The sequence below is a fragment of the Rhinoraja longicauda genome, chromosome 20 (assembly GCF_053455715.1).
Source record: "Rhinoraja longicauda isolate Sanriku21f chromosome 20, sRhiLon1.1, whole genome shotgun sequence".
Lineage (NCBI taxonomy): Eukaryota > Metazoa > Chordata > Chondrichthyes > Rajiformes > Arhynchobatidae > Rhinoraja > Rhinoraja longicauda.
Genome location: NC_135972.1, coordinates 28,223,860 through 28,243,370, shown reverse-complemented (window position 1 = coordinate 28,243,370; position 19,511 = coordinate 28,223,860). Strand labels below are relative to the sequence as shown.

The following is a 19,511-nucleotide window of genomic DNA, read 5'->3' as shown; positions in this document are numbered from 1 at the left end:
CTCACTAATCAAATGCTCAAACCATTTAAACTGCTAAACTATTATGTGCTTCAGACACCATCTCTGGAGAAAAAGGATGGGTGATGTTTTGGGTTGGAACCTTTCTTCAGACTGAAATTAGAGGGGAGGGAATCAGAGGTAGGAAAAGGCCAGAACAAATCAGGCCAGGGGAAAGCCAGAACAAATCAGGGCTACCTCTAGTTCCCTCCACTCTACTTTCAGCCTGAAGTCGGGACCCAACTGGAAACGTCACCCATCCTTATTCGCCAGAGATGCTGCCTGACCTGCTGAGTTACTCCAGCACTTTGTTTCTATCTTCGGCATTAACCAGCATCTGCAGTCCCTTTCCACACATATTACATACACCTGCTTTTCTCAATCCAACCTATTTGAATATAATTCATTTAAAGGAAGAAGGGTCTCGACCCGAAACGTCACCCATTCCTTCTCTCCAGAGATGCTGCCTGTCCCGCTGAGTTACTCCAGCTGAGTAACACCACACATAATGTGTTTCTTCATATATGCCCAGTTCAACTTTTGGTTTAAACAAGCAATATTACATAATTAACTTTGAGTTTGTATTATTATTTTCATTCCTAATTGTTCCCAAGTTTTTGGGTATCAGAACACATACACCATTAAGCCATCAGCAGCTTTGGACAGCAGCATTGCATGCTTTGGAGGATTGTGATAGATTTATCTTCCCACATAGACAGAAAAATCTATGCACACACTCTCAGCAGCTTTCCAGCTGCACGATCCACAAGTATAGCTTGAGGCTAAACATCTGCAAGTCACTAGCTCTGATACTATGTGGCCACAGAGCTTTCTTCAAAGAAAGAGTCTTCATCTCACTTTTGTCTTTATCTGTTTTTCTATCTGCAGTAGATACATTGGGATGAACTTGTACTGTTCTCTTAGTAATTTGCTCTTTGTGTGCCTGAACTAGAAAACACAAACATTAATTCTGTCTCTACAGAAAAGATTGTGTGTTTTGTCAAAATGTAATGCGGAAACAAAAGCTTGGTGGTTTTAATTTTGGTCAAAGCATTTACCTTTTGTTTAAATGAACAAGGGCCATTAGCATTTGTTCATGTCTCCAGCTGTTTTTATAATTCTTCTCTAAACAACATGGCTTCAATAACTTGTAGTTACCTCACATGCTTCCGAGAGTTCTGTTATCAGCCAATGTGTTTTATCAGTTGCGGGCCACAGTTTGTGAGCAGACATCTGGGGAATGAGATAAATGTATAACACAGCCACATCAGTGTCTGGAGAACTGATGAACACACTTGGATGATTTGAACATCCGGATTCTGTCTTCTCATTGCTTCAAGAGACAGACTTTTGCCAGCCACTTCAATGCTTTCACAGCTGCTTTGGTCAAAGAGAAGCCACCAGTAGTTACTGCTGAAACGTAACTCTTCTCTGAAAACACATCTTTCGTTTTCCGTTTTTAAAGTGATTGGCCTAGAAAATTGGATTCTGTCATGCTCTTCCTTTTCAGTGTAACTGGATCTAAATCTATCGGTAGTGGAAAAAATGGCAGTTATATTGTTTATTGATGCGTTTAGTGCTGTGCTGCGCCTTCAGTTGAATGTTTCTGGTTGTCTTTCAATGATCTTGTAGTCAGATATTTTGGTGATGTATTTCTAGAAATTATATTGTATCCATTTCCGGTACCATTAAAACATGATCTGTATTTAGCATTAATGCCCAAATGTGTCTCCACAGAAGATCATGAAGTTGGCCGATTTGTTTTGAAGTGGCTTTTGTCCGGTTTACACTCAGAATCGCTAAAATACAACCTGAGCATTTCCCAATGGGACTTCATCCAGTTTTATTTATCTCCAGACAGTTCATAAAATAAAATCAATCCTTAAAAACATATTCCCCACAGCAGCAACCTACTCTTTTAGCTGTGTGTTCAGCAGAGAGGAAATGGGGGCTATATATGAGAGAAAGAGAGAGAGAGATGGTACCCAATGTGCAACATGTGAGTAGTGATATAACTTCCTGTATATTGTGTTTTGGACATGCCAGCTGCATTAATATGAACGGCACATGGAAACGCACAGTCCAATCTTGCATCTGATGAAATTTCCACCCAGAATGGGACCATGTAGAGTCCAAGGAATGGATAGGATGCTATCCAATTTTTCATTTTGAAGGTACCAGTGATGTCCACATCATGAATGTAAAATAAACACCGATCACCCTTACCTCTCAAAAAAATTCTGTGATCAATCATGCATTGTATGATCACTCTGGAGATCATATGGAACATCTATGTTATATTAAAACATATCCGGTATGTTCCTTTGTTCCAATTCTGATGTGGCATGGAACTAACCCATCCAACTTTGCCTCCTCCTCCTCCTCCGATACCTGCCAGCCTACTTTCCCTTTTGCTCCAGGTCCTGAAGTCCCAACTCCCAACCACCTTTTCCAACTCCAAACCCCCGCGCAATTCCAAACTCCTTTTATTTGAGGGAAACACACTGTCAAAGTAAAAAAAAGGAAACCACTGTCTTAACTTTTCACCAAGTACCTCTCTCTGGCATAATGATAATTAGGAGTTAACACCATGCTGCAGTACTTGGATTGTTTTCATTCCCTTTATTTTCCCCACAGACTCCATATAGGTGAGTCAGTAGCCGAAGGTCAGTCTCAGTGAAACAAATGCATTTCAAAGGGTTTGGGGTGTGTGCTGTGGAGTGAAGTTCATCCTATTCCTACAAGGGACAAAACAGAATGCTTGCAAATTAAAATCAATGCATTACATGTTAAAACTCAAAAAGGAAATTGTCATTTTGCTAACTTTCTGGATCTAATGCAGCTATGTGAAAGAAAGGCCTCTGTTAGTGGACCAGTAATGTATTTTTCAATTTTGATACTGGAGATATATGCATCATCAACTCTGTCACTGATCAATTCATTCATAAATGGACATCAATGATTTAACGTCCTCCTGACCCTATTTCTGGTAATCGAACAAATTATTTAATGCTCTATACACAATTCATGCACCACCGCATCTCTCACACCCGTTTTGTAAATTGACTGTTGAACTTAGTCAATTATTTATGCATTTTGTACATTTGTTAAAATCCCATTGCTTTAATGTTTGCAGAAGGCAAGCTGCACATCTGAGGAAGACTCGCAATTAAAAGTGCATTTTTAAGTAATCACATTTTTTAGTTTTAGTGGACCCGTTGGGCCCAAACCTCTCCTGCATTGGTGCAGCAGCTCTTCTCTTCCCTCTCCCCCTTCCCGCCCCCTCCCCTTCCCCCTTCTCCCTCCCCCTCCCCCTCCCCTCCCCCCTTCGCTCCTTCCCTCTCCCCCCTCCCCTCCTCTCCCTCTCCCCCTTCCCGCCCCTTCCCCTTCCCCCTTCTCCCTCCCCCTCCCCCCCTCCCCTCCCCTCCTCTCCCTCTCCCTTCCCTCCCCCCTCTCCTCTTACCTTCCTCCCTCCTCCCTCCCCCTCCCCTCCCCTCTCCCTCCCCCCTCGAACCACCCACCTCCTCCTCTCCCCCTCCGCTCTTCCCCTTCCCCTCCTCCCCCTTCCCCTCCCCCTTCCCCTCTCCCCCACTCAACCCCCCTTATCCTCCCTCCACCCACTCCATCCCCCTCCCTCCCTAGGAGATAGATTTAAACTTTAAAATGTGAATAACTTTAAAAATATAACATTGATTTCAATGAAATTTCTTCCATTAGCACCAAAGGGATGACGGTGAGTAAGGTGGGCCTAAAATTGTCATGCTATCGTGTACCATTTTGGCTGTAGTTCAGGAACAAACAAACAAACAAACAAACAAGAGTTTTAGTTATATAGATGGGTGAGATGACTCGCAAGATACAGACTGAATAGCACCAGAATCTTGTCTCTGCCTCAGCACCAATGGCCTAGATTTAATCCTAATCTCTGGTGCTGTCAAAGAAGAATGTGCACATTCTCCCCGTGACTACATATTTTCCTCGGAGTGCTCGCGTTTACTCCAGATCCCAAAGGCACACAGGTTGGTTAATAGGTCACTGTAAATTACACCTAGTGTGTAGGTGAGCGGTACGATCTAGGAGTGTTTGTGGGGAATATGTGGAGAATAAAATTAGATGCGGGAAGATTGTTCCCGATGTTGGGGAAGTCCAGAACCAGGGGTCACAGCTTAAGGATAAGGGGAAGTCTTTTAGGACCGAGATGAGAAAACATTTCTTCACACAGAGAGTGGTGAGTCTGTGGAATTCTCTGCCACAGAAGGTAGTTGAGGCCAGTTCATTGGCTATATTTAAGAGGGAGTTAGATGTGGCCCTTGTGGCTAAAGGGATCAGGGGGTATGGAGAGAAGGCAGGTACAGGTTACTGAGCTGGATGATCAGCCATGATCATATTGAATGGCGGTGCAGGCTCGAAGGGCCGAATGGCCTACTCCTGCACCTATTTTCTATGTTTCTATGTTTCTAGATCACTCTAGGAAAAAAAGATGCTTGATAGGTCAGTGGAGACTTGGTGAGCCAAAGGGCCTGTTTCCACAGATAGACACAAAAAGCTGGAGTAACTTAGCGGGTCAGACGGCATCTCTGGAGAAACGGAATTGGTGACGTTTTGGGTTGAGACCCTTCTTCAGACTGGGTATATCTACTTTGAAGAAGTTCTCCTTCTCTCTCCAATGAGAGTTCTGCAACATCCTCTCTTACTGCTCCTCCTCTGTGATTCCTCTTGCTCTTTGACTCTACGACCCACAAGGCCTGTTTCCATGCTGTATGGCTCTAATTCCATGATTATGACTCTGACTACACTACAAAGTACCGTACTTTGTTGGCCATACAATTATTTTCGATGTCCTGAAAGGGAAAGGATGTATGTTTTTCTTTCTTATACCCAACTATTTTAAGAGAATGGTTTTAATATTCTGCACTACTTTATAAAACGACTTACATTGGAATTTAGCTAACTCAAGTCTTATCCTCTTAGAGCTTCTCCATATTCTTATTGATCTTTGTGACTGCTGAACTCTCTCTGGAAAGATGCTATATTTACCGAAAATATATTGAGATCAAGGCTACCCTCAGCCCTATCTTATATCTAAGAAACAGCTGATGTTTAATAACCTGACCTGGTATAAAAAACATCTTGCCCTGAGGAAAAGTGCATACATCAGTTGACTATTCATTAAAAGGAGGAATCAAAATGCCAACTAAACAAGTAAAAAGACTCAAGTATTTAGATTATAGCCATACAGTTCATGCACCAATCCCAGAGGTCGATCTTGCAATTTTAATTTTTCATATGAATGATCGGGCATCTGGTTTTATGATATATTTTATATGAATATGTCTTCAACAGTTATTCTTAGCTTCAGCTAATCTAATTTATTCTCGAGAAACGTGAGGTATGAATCAATTATTTAAAACATGTAAATGTTAATTGGCCTTTTCTGTTATTAAATTCACCCACTTTGAGATTTTCTCTTTGGCTGTGAGTGGCCTAACATTGATCTAATGTTACAACTAAAAACCAAAAGCTCCAAGCAGTCTGAGGAAAAGAAACTGCTGCCTGACACCATGAGTCTGCTTGGAGCTGGCAAGTGCCATCTTATCTGAAGGGCTGCTGCTCATGAATGCCAGTTCAATAATGCACATTCTCATTAAAGACTTATTGGAAAATGACACAGCATACACCTCCAGTTTAGGAATCGGGAACCATTCTCTGCGTCTTCTTAGAATAACTCATTATTGTCTATTTTTGAAGCAAGCTATTAGAAAATACCTTCAAAATATTGTTTTTACTCACGCTAACTCAAATGGGCTTTGTAATACATGCATTAATTTGTTGTAAACAGCATGTTACAGTTCCTTTTGTTGTGAAATAATCTGTTCACCAGTGTCAGCAGAGGTGTTAAAATTCCATGCAGACATTTACTTGACAAATCAGCTCATTGTTCTAAACAAGGCGAATATCAGATGAATAGTGCAACATGCTTGCCATAAAATAATGCAATGCAGTCACAGGCCTGGCTCTGAGGCATGGTGGGGAGAGGGGAAGGGGAACAGGGTTAAGTCAGACATAGCTATAATGATAGGAGACTCAATAGTTATAGTGACAGGCAGGAGATTCTGCGGCCTTAATTAGGACTCCAGGAAGGCGTCTTGCCTCTCTGGTGCCAGGGTTGAGGATGTCTGGGAGCGGCAGCAGGACAATTCTCGTGGGAGAGGGTTATTAGCCAGATGTCTTTGTGCACATCTGTACCATTGACATAGGTGGGAAAAGGGATGAGGTCCTGCAAAGTGAATATAGGGAAAGAGGTTGAAAAGCAGTACCTCAACGGTGGTAATCTCTGGAATAATTCCAGTGCCACATAAGGGATAGAATCGAAGGATCGGCCAGATGAATATGTGGCCGAGAAGCTGGTGCATGTGTCAGGGATTGAGGTTTTTGGATCATTGGGATCTTTTCTGGGGCAGAGGTGACCTGTATAAGAGGGACGGGTTGCACCTGAACTGGAGTGGGACCAATATCCTGGTGGGCAGGTTTGCTAGTGCTACACATATGGGTTCAAACAAGACTTGCGGGGTGCGAGGTGGGAGAGAGTCCCAGGGCAGAAAGCAGATGAGAATTAGAGACAAATTCTGTATTCAGAAAGAGTAGGATTAGTAGACACGACCCGCAAGCGCATGGCAAAGAGAGAGAGCAGTTGGATTTATTTCATTGCTAGGGGTTTAACATGTACGGTAGATTATCTCAGGTTGAGGATTGGCTTAGGGGAATGGAAAGTGGCTAATGTTGTGCATTATTTAAGTAAGGGCAGCAAGGGCAAGCCAGGGAACTACAGGTTGATGAGCCTGATGTCAACATTAGCGGTGGCAAAGTTGTTGGAGCAGATTCTCAGGGACAGGACCTACCTTCATTTGGGTAGGTAGGGAGTGATTGGAGATTCAAGAAACAAAAATTCAAGAAACTAATCCTCTTGGTGACTTCTTCAAAAAACTCAACCAGATTCAAGAAACAAAAATTCCGTGCACATGGCTTTGTGCACGGAATGTTTGTTTCTTGAATCTGGTTGAGTTTTTTGAAGAAGTCACCAAGAGGATTAGTCAGGGCAGGACAGAGGACATTGTCATCCTACATGGTAGGCTAGTCTGGAAGGTTAGATCAAATGGAATCCAAGGTGAGTAAATCAATTGCTTTCAAAATTGGCTTTGAGGAAGGCGACGAAGTATAGTTTCATGGAGTTTATTTTATTTATCTGCTTGGAGGTCTGTGTTATGTTGCAGGGGTCAGTGCAGTGCTGGATTCACTGTTGTTTGTTATTAATTTAGATGACAATGTAGTTAACCTTAATGATAAATTTGTTGGTGATACCAAAATTGATGGTATATGGACAGAGTGCAAGGATACCTAGATTTCACAACAAAATCTATATCAGTTGGGAAAGTGGACCATGGAATGGCAAATGAAATGTAACTCTGACAAGTGTGAGGTGTTATACTGACCTGGTATCTCTGTGCACATCAATAACCAGCAATTCTACCATGGCTTTACTTTCAAAGCATCATTGATTGGAGTCTCAGCTACCATGCCTCATACCAGATGTGAGGTCCTGCGAGCTTTGCCTTTCTCCCATTGAGGCTCATCATTTCCATCTACCTCCTCTTGGAAATCTACCCTTTTCCTACCGCATAAAACAATGCATGCCCTGAGTGCTGCCAAAATCACAGGTAATCCATTGGAAATACTTTTTTTTTTTAATGGTTTTATTACATTACACTAATCATGTGTTTCATATCACATTAATGCTGCATTTGAACCCTAGCAAGGATTTATGAGCTCAAACAAAAACACTCTGGAAACAGACTGGTGGAAGTTTGCATGCAGTACCATGGGGATAAAATAGGTCAGCACAGGTGGGTTATCTTTCAATCATGACTTTTATTTAAATTGAGACGTTGCAGAGTGTTCTTCCCTGGGGATTAAAGATTCTAACCGAGTTACTGAAAATTTAGCTTAGATAAATCTCTGTTAATATCCATTTCTGCTGCACATTTTGTGTATCATTGGTCGGCCCTTCAGTGTTCACCTTTTTCTCTCCTGTTAGAAGGAATTGGAGAGCTCACAGTGATGTGGTGACCACTGATGATGGACACAAGGTGCTGGAGTAACTCAGTGGGTCAGGTAGCGAGATCCAGCGGGTCAGAATCTCATGTAGAACATGGATATGTGATGTCTTGGATATCATCATATCATATCATATCATATATATACAGCCGGAAACAGGCCTTTTCGGCCCTCCAAGTCCGCGCCGCCCAGCGATCCCCGCACATTAACACTATCCTACACCCACTAGGGACAATTTTTTTACATTTACCCAGCCAATTAACCTACATACCTGTACGTCTTTGGAGTAGTTTAGGAAAAAAAACTGCAGATGCTGGTTTAAATCGAAGGTGGACACAAAATGCTGGAGTAACTCAGCGGGTCAGGCAGCATCTCGGGAGAGAAGGAATGGGTGTCGTTGTTGTAGTTCGTGCCCTATGAACAGAATAGTCAGACAACCGAATTCGTATAACCTCTTTATTCTACTCACCCAGGTGGGAGAGAGTCTAGAAACCGGAGCGTTTAGAAACACTCAGGAAGCTAGTGTAGTCTCTCTCCCCGAATGCTAACAATTACACATATTTATACCCAAAATACATGTGCCAGTACATTTCCTGTTGCTACCTTAGATGGCAAGTTTTACAATGTCCTATAAATCTTTATGTGCCCTTCAGGACCCCCATGTCCTCCGTGTCCTGTGTGACCTACATGTCCTCGGTATTCCCAGGACCAAAGAACAGTCGATATGACCAAATGTTCCCCTTAACCATCAAAGGATGGTTAAGCATCAAAGCCTTAAAGCCAGTTACCCATATCAAAGGATGGTCAACCATCAAAAGCCATAAAGCCAGTTACCCATATCAAAGGATGGTCAACCATCAAAGGATGCACTTAGCCTCATTGTTGACAACAGGATGTCCTGGCAACATAATCGAGCTGGAGCTTTTACACCTTTTTTACACCCCTGCAATAAAACCCATATGGCGAAATGTCGAATGTTTAACCCCTTACAACGTTTGGGGTCGAGACCCTTCTACAGACTGATGTCAGGGAGGGGGCGGGACTGATTCTATCTTTGTCCCACCCCTCCCCTGACATCATTCTGAAGAAAGGTCTCAACCTAAAACGTCACCCATTCCTTCTCTCCTGAGATGTTGCCTGACCCGCTGAGTTACTCCAGGATTTTGTGTCTACCTTCATTTTGGATAGTTTCCCTGGTCATGAGCATTGAAAACTGAGGTTGGTAAATGCCATGTGAGAGACATTAATGTCACAGTCTAGGCCCTTTATTTGATATCTCATGGTCAACTGTACTGCAGTGTGCTCTTAATTTTTATTGTGACTATCCAACAAATGACAAAGGTCACTTCCCAATACTATTGCACGTTAATCACAGTCAACCATTAAAATAACTTTCTCCACGGCAGGCACAGAACAGCTGCGTAAAGGAAAGATATTGGGATGTTAGCCAGTAATTCTTTGTGTGTGTGTGCGTGTGTGTGCGCGCGCACGCGCGCGCGTGTTCATTCTGCAAGGCGTTCCATAGCATTACAAGTACAGGCTTATCAAGGGCCAAGTGATTGCAGCTTGTCGCTCAGTTGTAATTTGTGCAGAAATGTGTTCAGTGAGGAGGTGACCACTGATGAGGTTTCCCTGTCCTGAGCATTGAAAACTGAGGCTGATAGATGCCGTGTGCAAGTCATTAATGTCACAGTCCCCAAGGCCCTTAATTTGATATCCTATGGCCAAATCTGCCACAATGTGCTCAGAGTGTTGTTATAATTGTTCATCAAATGCACCCCATCACTCACCTTTATCCCAGCACAGAAGGAAGCATTGTGTGCAATATCTGATTTCATCAGGTACAAATAACACCAAAACTGATATTGTAGTAGGCAGTGAACAGTGTTATCTGAGATTACAATGGGAACTAGATCAATGAGGAAAGTGGGCCAAGAATAGCTGTTAGAATTTAACTTGAACAGTGTGGAGGGTTGCACTTGGTACCTTACATCATGGTGGGACTTACATGGTAAATGGTAGGACCTTGAAGAGTGTTGAGGACTAGAGAGACAAAGTGGTACCAACACATTGTTCCGTGAAAGTGGAGACAGGTAGATAGGGTAACGAAGAAAGCATTTGGCCTGCTTGCCTTTATCAGTCAGGACATTGAGTACAGGAGTTGGGACATCACTATACAACTGTACAAGTTGTTGAGATCACAATTGGAGTATTCTGAAGGATGTCATTGAACTGGAAAGGGTCAGGAAAAGATTCACCAGGATGTTATCAGGACTGGTGGGCTTGAATTATAAGGAGAGGCTGGATAGGCTGGAACATTTTTCCATGAAGCGCAGAAGGCTGAGAGGACACCTTGTAGAGGTATGTAAAATTCAAGAGGGGCATAGATAAGGTAGATGGTCATGGTCTTTTTCCCAGGGGATGGTAATCTAAAACTAGACCAGTTGTGTAGTCACCCATTCCTTCTCTCCAGAGATGCTGCCTGACCCACTGAGTTACTCCAGCATTTTGTAAAACTAGACTATGTATTGTTTATGGTGAGAAGGAAACAATTTGGAAGAGGCCAGAGAGGGAACATTTTCACACAAATTGATGTGGGTATATGGAATGAACTACCAGAGAAAGCTGTGGAGGCAGGTACAATTAAACAATCTAAAATACATTTGAACAGGTTAGGAAAGGTTTAGAGGGACATGGGCCAAATACAGGAGAATTAGATGAGCTCAGTTAACCAACTTGGTCAACATTGGCCTGTTGGGACATAGGACCTTTTTCTATGCTGTACAACTTTTGACTCTCTAAATGAAACTGGGTAATGTCAAATACAGTAAGATAAGTTTGCACATAGAAGTGCTTGGGCCAGTTTCTTGAGGAGGAAACATTTGAAAGATATGAACACCAGCAAATCTAACTAATTTTCCTAGATCTCCATCTCATTTGTCTCATTTCACACCTTACACTTATTTATCTCTGTATCTCCCTCTCCCCTGATTCAGTCTGAAGAAGGGTCTCAACCCAAACCATCACCCATTCCTTCTGTCCAGAGATGCTGCCTGTCTCACTGTTACTCCAGCATTTTGTGTATACCTTCGGTTTAAACCAGCATTTGCAATTCCTTCCTACAACTAAGCCAGATAAAATTGTTTTTGTGTTAACCTTCTCTATGAGAAATGGATACTAATTGATCCACTTTCTTGACTAATTCCTTGCAACTTGGCTATTGCTTTGAAAATCACAAGTGAAGAACACTCTGTGGTAATTCAATGGGAATAAAAGTCAAGAGAGATGCAAAACCTGTCTTTGCTGACCTACTTGGGTCCTGATGTTGCAACATCTCCAATTCCAAATACTTCGCCTTGTTTTAAAATCTCCACATAAACCACTGCCATCCCTGTAAATCCCCAAGAACTTTCCCTTTTACCATCTCTGTGATCTGGTGCTTCTCTCTCAACACCTTCTCCACATCCAACCAGAACTTTCTGCTGATTGAAACCCACTCTCTTTGTGTTTTGTTTGAAGCTGATTCTCACTTTGCTTGCATAACTATCGACTGCTCATTTATTCTCTCAGATCCATCACTCTGGAAATCACACCCTGAACCCTTACAGCTCTTTCATCTCCTGTAGCTCACTCCTCAAAATCTATCTCTTTATCAAATAATTTTGGCATTCTCTATCACTGTGCTCCCTTGGCATGACAGCTTGGAATGGGACTGAAGTGGAGTCCTCCCACACACATCTTCCTGGAATATTCAACAGGATGTCGGAACCTGGCAGTTTTGTGACCTGGCCGAGATACTGGTCGTTCCAGTTTTCATTTGCAGCTGAAGGATTGGTGTAGTTACAGTGGGATTTCTCTCCAAGGAACCGCACGGATGAAGGGCCAAGTGGCTGCATATAGTATTCTGAAATGGTTGTACAAAAGTGTACGAATCTGTGACTTACAAGGAAAATGGTAGCAGGTTAAATAGAAGAAATAATGTGCAATGTTATAACATTTACTTCCATTGTTTTCAATGAAGGTCACAGATATGATGCTCCAGGATGATGCCTATCCAGCCTGGGGCAAGACTGTTCGAGCCTTCTGGAGAAAGGGATATAACAGGATAGTCTTGTTCTGGTATGTATGAACTTTCATAGCCAATCAGACAGTTGTTATTTATAATTCCTTTTTATGACTCAATATAAAGATATTTCCTCTGGTGATCCAATTTAAGACCTATTGGTGTATTCATTTCAATCTAGTTGAGCTGTTGTTACACAGCTTGCAATGTTTGCAATGCTAATGCGATTATAAATTCCAACAGAACTTATACTAATTAGATATTCTGCAATAAATCATTATTCTAAAGTTGCAAGTATTAAATTATTGTACCATTATAGATTTCTCAAACACGCTTTATAGTGAAATGGAATTTGCTTTTACCATCATGAAAACTTAGCTGACACATTGATTTGCTGATTCTTATTGTACTCCAGGAAGAACTTGACCTTAATAACCAAGTACTAAAATTAACTTTAATGCTAAGCTGTTTTTGATCTCGGAGAATCGATTCCAACCGCACGGTTTTACTTTGCAGTAAGTGCAGTAGGCTCTACTTGTGAGATTATTTGATCTTATAACTCTACATGACAAGCAAGAGAAGCACACAAATTAATAATTCTTTGGAAGATGGAGAAGCTCTTTATTGCAGGAGTGGAAAAACCTTTTGAGGGTCTGATTTCCAGTCTTATAGCTTATCGCATAGGGAAGGTGGAAGTCAGCAGTTATCAAGTCTTCAAGAAACCTATATAATGCTGTAGGCAAATTGCATATGATGGCCAGGATTATACATCTGTTTTAGAACTTAACTTATATCTTCAATGAGAAACTGGATAATAGAAATTGCATTATTATTAAATCAAGTCGAGTTTATTGCCTTTTGCAGTGAGGTTTCGATTCAATGAAAATCTTGCTTGCAGCATCACAGGCACCTGGGCTCGGACAAATACGTTAAAATAAATTATACATACACTATACAAGACAGTGAAAGAGAAAATACTATACAATAAAAAAATATATTAATGCAAAAAAACACAATTAGAAAAGTCAAGGGTCATGCAAGGCATGTTCCTTAACTGAATTAGGGTTAGGGTTGGTTCAAAAATCAATTGTTTGTAAGAAAGTAGCTGTTCCTGACCTGGTCACGGGGGACATAGGGATCTGTACCTCCTGTCCGCAGGTAGCTGTGCGAAGAGAGCATGGCTCAGATGGTGGTGATTCATGATGACAGATGGCCTTAAGGTGGTGGTGAGTGCTGTGTCTGTGATGGACCAGGCTGAGTCCACCACTCTGTGTTGGAGTTTCTGTACCGGGCCATGATGCCACCAGTCATTATACTTTCTACAGCACATCTGTTGAAGTTTGTTAGTGTATTCGGCGACATCCCAAATCTTTTTAAACTTCAAAGAAAGGCATTAAGCTCATCTGAAAGTGATGCCTTGTTGCCAAGTCATGCTACCCTGCAGAAACATGAGTTCAAAACATGAGTTTACATATGGTCTCATGCATACTGCCTGAAAAATATCACTTCTATCTGGTGCCATTGTGTAAAAAAGAGACAGGGAAAGAGGCTATTTAGGATGTTGAGTTTACGCCAGCTCTCAGTGTAATCACAACAATCCTGTTCCCCCAATAATTTCCCTGTGACTTATTTCCCTGGCATGCTATCAACTCCACTCTGATTTTCTGCCACCACCCAGGACATACGGGTTATTTGCAGTAGCCAATTAACCTATTGCGCATGAGATGTGGGAAAAAACTTTATACAGACCGCAATTAATGTCAGGAGCGATTCCTGGTCAGCACTAACGATTACGCACTCTGTCACCATGCATATCGGCATGCTCTGGGCGATTTTAGTAGGTCCTTAGTGGCTAAATCCTCATCCTCAGAGTGATTACAAGAAGCCTCCAGTGCTTCCCTTGACTCCAGAACGACATAACGTTGACTACTCCTTAATCATTTTGATACGTATGTACAGCTGAATGCATATGATCATGGATATGAAATGAATAATATATTCTTCTTCAGTGCTCTTCAGCACTGCCTTCAACCACTGAAGGTCACCTCACCTTCTGCCTCCTTTCTCTGTTCGTTTACTTATTTATCTATTTATTCACTTCGCTATGTTCTAGAAACCCCTGTAAAGCGTCTTTGAGCGTTTGAAAAGCGCTATATAAATGTAATGCATTATTATTATTATTATTATAAAATATACCTATGGGCCACCTAAATTACGGCTTTAACTTCAACACATTTCAAAGGAATTGCAGAGAACACCGACAATATTATGGAAAAATAATATTTTAATTGCATCAATTTACAAATGCCATTTAGTTGATTTGTTTCTGAAGGAAACAACTTAAACTACATAAAAAAATGTTTATACATTTGTAAAAAACATAAAATGATGCAATTAATTCATGTCTGTGGGGTGTTTTAACTCATTAATTACTATTTTATTTTCTCTTGTTACACAACAGTTTATTACTCCAATTCAGGGATTTGTTTGCAGTGCCTTCTGTAGATATGGGGAACAAATAGCGAAATCCAGAAGTGGCAAAGCTATAAATCAGCAAGAATATCTAAGATAGAGAACAGAAACTTTGATGTATGAACAAGATGGAGAATAAAACCATGGGAGCCGGTTGTATGATCTGGCCCAGAGCAGTAAAGCCCTGATATCATATGCAATGATCACAATGTAGGTGGGGTCTTAAATACACTAGTAATAAATAGTGGCAGATTTACACTATTCTGGACCTGGAGTTCAGACTTTTACAGGTGAATTGGATGAATCGTGCCTCATGGTCATATTTCTGCTAGTTCTTTGGCAGATGATGTCCAATTATGCTGTGAAGCCAATTAGAGTTTACTTTCTGTTTTTAGTAGGGGACGTAGACTGTTAGGTGCCTTCAATTTCTGATGCCAGGTCTTAAACAAACAGAAGCTTGCTTCCTTTACATTGAAAAGCAATGTTTCTTGGCAAGGTATCAGGGTAGGTAAATGAGGATGCTCTGTAAATGGATCTTAGCATGGATATAGCATGGAAACAGGCCCCTTCAGCCCACCAAGGCCATGTCAACCAACAAGCACCTATTTACACTGATCTCATTTTATTCTGCACACATTGCCATTAACTCCCCCCCCCCCCCCAGATTCTACCACCCACCTATACTAAGTGCAGTTTACAGTAACCAACTAACCTACTATGCAGCACATTATTAGAATTTGGGAGGAAACCATAACATCTGGAGGATGCAGGGAGAACGTGCATATTTAACATTGAAAATTGTCAAAGGGGACTGAACCTGGGTCTCTGGAACTGTGAGGCAACAGCTCTACCAGCTGTGCCAATGTGTTGCACTAAATTGTTCAATAAACTCCCATGTGGTAGACATTGAAAAAATTGAATTACAGCGATCTTGGACGGTACAGAGATTCAACTCCCATCCTATGCAATCATGTAACGTGGTGGTGAATGCACTTTGAATGCTTTGGAAACTCATTTAATGATTTCTAATTCCAAAAGTGGAGTATATTGCAGCATACATATGCTACAGCTTTGCGTGCTTACCATGTACTAAAGTTGATGAATCAAATATTTTTGCAGAGTTTTTGCTTGTTTGGAACAAATGACTTCATGATATTGTAGGTTAATAAGTATCCAGGCCAAAGATTAGAACAAAATGAGAAAGCTATTCCAAATAATTAGTTTGCCCTTCAGCCCAACTTGTACATACTGACCAAGATGCCCCATCTAAGCTACTCCCATTTGCTCGCGTTCATCCCATATCTCTCTAAATCTTTGCCAAACATTAAAAACACATTGATCTAGTGAGATAGCATAGAGTAGAGGTTACATTATTAGGCTTGTAAATCAGCAGTCTTGAGCTCAGGAATAGATTTGAGAAAGTAGCGTTTAGTGGATGGGATGAGATGCACCATTTAAGTGTGTCAGTTGCCTATCCTGCACTGTTAATTGTCTCACAGTATTCATTCCATTATAAGGCATCACTCTCCTATTGACTTCCTTAACAATTTTCTGCCATGCATGTAATGTTTATTACAGTAATGTTTATTAATGTAATATTACAGGCCATCCCCATCCATGAACACCTTTACATATGAACAAGGTCTCGTAATATTATATTCAAAAGTCTGATGTATGTACAAATGTTCATTCCTATAGATGGCTGAACTCTTTTTTTCTCTCGCCACTTTTGTTAATTATTCTTTGTTATTAATCGTATGTGCCTTTGATGCCCTCATTACAATACTGTGGAGGTATGGTTACCATAGCAGGTGATTTTTGCAGTTTTCCAATTAATCTGCACACATAATACCAGCTGTCTCTTGAGAGTGTACTGAAAGAATGCTGCTCTGTCAAATACTACCTTTTGGTTAATACTTTAAATCAAGGCCTTCTAGGAGTATAGGATATTCCACTATTCTGAAGAATATCACAACAACTTTGACCATTAATTAAAACAGATCATTTTGCCGTATACTAAAACTCTCGTTTGTTTGTTAGTTTGTTCCTGAACTACTGCCAAAACGGTACACGATAGCGCAACAATTTTAGGCCCACCTTACTCACCGTCGTCCCTTTGGTGCTAATGGAAGAAGTTTCATTGAAATCGGTGTTATATATTTTTAAGTTATTCACATTTTAAAGTTTAAATCTATCTGCTAGGGAGGGAGGGAGGGGGAGGGGGAGAGGGAGGGAAGGGGGGAGGAGGGAGGATAAGGGGGGTTGAGGGGGATGGAGTGGGGGGAGGGGAAGGGGAGGGGAAGGGGAGGGGGAGGGTATTGGGGTGGAGGGAGGGGGAGGAGGGAGGGAGGGGAGGAGGGTGGGAGGGGGGAGGGGAGAGAGGGGAGGGGGAGAGGGGAGGGGGAGGGGGAGAGGAGGGGGGGAGGAGAGGGTGCTGCACCAATGCAGGAGAGATTTGGGTCCAACAGGTCCACTTGGTCTAGTTATTACACTAATACTTTGCAGCAACAGTAACTATAAAACAACTTAATTGATTATTAAATGCTTTAGGATATCTTAAGATCACAGAAAGCGATCTATATATGCAATTTTTTCCCCTTAAGGTTATGGTTCAATCTTTAAAAAGAAAAAAAACCCTAATTAGCCACCTTGTCATTTCTTTCCAAGCACTTTTAAAATATTTTTGTGTACAGACTTGTCATTTTGACTTCTGAGCAACAGTGACCATATGCTGAATAGACAATAGACAATAGGTGCAGGAGTAGGCCATTCAGCCCTTTGAGCCAGCACCGCCATTCAATGCGATCATGGCTGATCACTCTCGATCAGTAAAACAGTAAAGAAGTAAAACAGTTTCACACGGCGGATCCTGGAGATGATCTGGTTCAAGATCATTATTGGAATTTGATCTCTGGATAAGCTGGTGGATATTCCTCCTACATCATGTATCTCAATATTTCTTTATGCCGTAGAAGCCAGTATTTTGGTCCATGGAATCTGTGCCAGATCTCACAGCAAACCCATTCATCCCATTCCCTCATTTAGTTCACTTAAACCTTTTCTCTCATCCTTACCCATCATGTCCCCTCCCCTCAACTCTCTGACCATTCACCTGCACCACTGGTAATTTACAGTGGGTTATTAATCCGTGAAACATCATGCCTTTGGGGTGTGGGATGGTGCGGGAACACCTAGGGAAACCCAACTGGAGAATGTGCAAACTCCACAGTGAAACACAGGAGGTTGGCATCAAATCCAACTCAGTGAAGCGGTGTGGGACAGCAGCATTACACATTACACCCCTGTGCTGTCCAACGTGATTTCAGCAGATGTTCACTTTAGATATTGCAAATGCCAATTTCTTCAGACGAGAGATTTGCTTTGCAATTCAATTTTTTTTAACCTTTTCTCTCTGAGCGGGGTTTGAATGTAATATTTATTGAAGTATTGTTTTAAACTAACTTGAATTAATGAAGTTTTGAAATATATCTTGCAATGAGATGCAACATTGCTGAAGAGAAACAGATGTTAATGAGCTTTCTTGGAGGCACAATCAATGAACAGGCATTGAATATATAACCCATAATGATTGGAGACTGTGTGTGGAGGATTTGTTGTTCTAGTTACTTCAGCAGTGGTTTGTTTGTGCCAAATTATTTGACGTGCAGCAACAGAGAGGCAATGGTAGCTGGCTAATTGGCAGGTTCACTAACCAGTTCCTTGATAAGAAAGGCTATTTATTCAGTTCCCTTTGCATTCTGTTTGGAAACAAAAAAAAGTGAAGTAAATTCAGGGGCAGTTTCACCAGAGGTTTAAATTAGGTAAAGATGAGGCAAAGAGCATAGATCATATTTAGCCTTCATAAAGAATCCAGCAAAAGAAAATTTAATATTTTAGACTTTAGGAGAGCTCCCCCTCCCCTCCCCCCACTCACCATCTACGACACCACAGTCACATCTGTGGAGTCATTTAAGTTCCTTGGAACCATCATCTCCAGGGACCTTAAATAGGAGGTCACCATCGACTCCACAGTCAAAAAGGCCCAACAGAGGATGTACTTCCTGCGGCTGCTGAAAAAAACACAATCTGCCACAGGCAATGATGGTCCAGTTTTATACTTCCATCATAGAGTCTGTCCTCACCTTCTCCATCATGGTCTGCTCAGCCACCAAGCATGACATCTGGCGGCTGCAGCAAAATGCTCCATAAATGTTCGATCAGCCGAGAAGGTTGTTGGCTGCAACCTTCCCCTCATTGACAAACTGTACACTGCAAGGGCCAGGAAGCAGCGGGTAAGATCATCTCTGACCCCTCCCACCCTGGCCACATGCTCTTTGAAGCACTTCCCTCTGGAAGGCAATTCCGGACTGTCAAAGCCACCACAGCCAGACATAAAAACAGCTTTTTTCCATGAGCAGTAGCTCTACTCAACAACCAAAAGCCTGTAGCCTCATTTTGCTCTGGTATATTATTTCATTCTTCACATGTTTAAATTATAATGTTTTATTCTTAATTGTTTACTGTATATCGTGTTGTTACCTGCGAGCAAAGCACCAAGGTAAATTCCTTGTATGTTTACATACTTGGCTAATAAGATTTATCCAATTCAATTCAATTCAATAATTTATGTGATTTTCATAGAGTTCCCCACACAGGGTTTTTTTTCCTGATGGCTAATCCCAGTCACTCAAATATGTTGTTGATGGTTTAGGCATGAACATCTGAATCAGCACTCTGTCACAGAATATCGGAGTTTCAACCTGTTAGACTACCATGTCACTACTTCCTGCTTTCTTTGTTAATATAGTTTATGGTTCAATTAAGTGTTATAAACAATAAACTGTCAAAGCTGCTTTAAACCCAATTC

At 41.5% G+C, this 19,511-nt stretch overlaps 1 protein-coding gene across 3 annotated transcripts in view; it reads left to right on the top strand.

Moving 5' to 3' along the window:
• Window positions 1–19,511, top strand: part of tmem117 (transmembrane protein 117) — a 247,047-nt gene that overhangs the window by 178,187 nt on the left and 49,349 nt on the right. For all 3 annotated transcript variants that reach the window (XM_078417298.1, XM_078417299.1, XM_078417300.1), the window contains exon 5: window positions 12,131–12,228. In XM_078417298.1, the coding sequence (XP_078273424.1) occupies window positions 12,131–12,228 (98 nt within the window). The remainder of the gene's footprint in view (window positions 1–12,130; window positions 12,229–19,511) is intronic.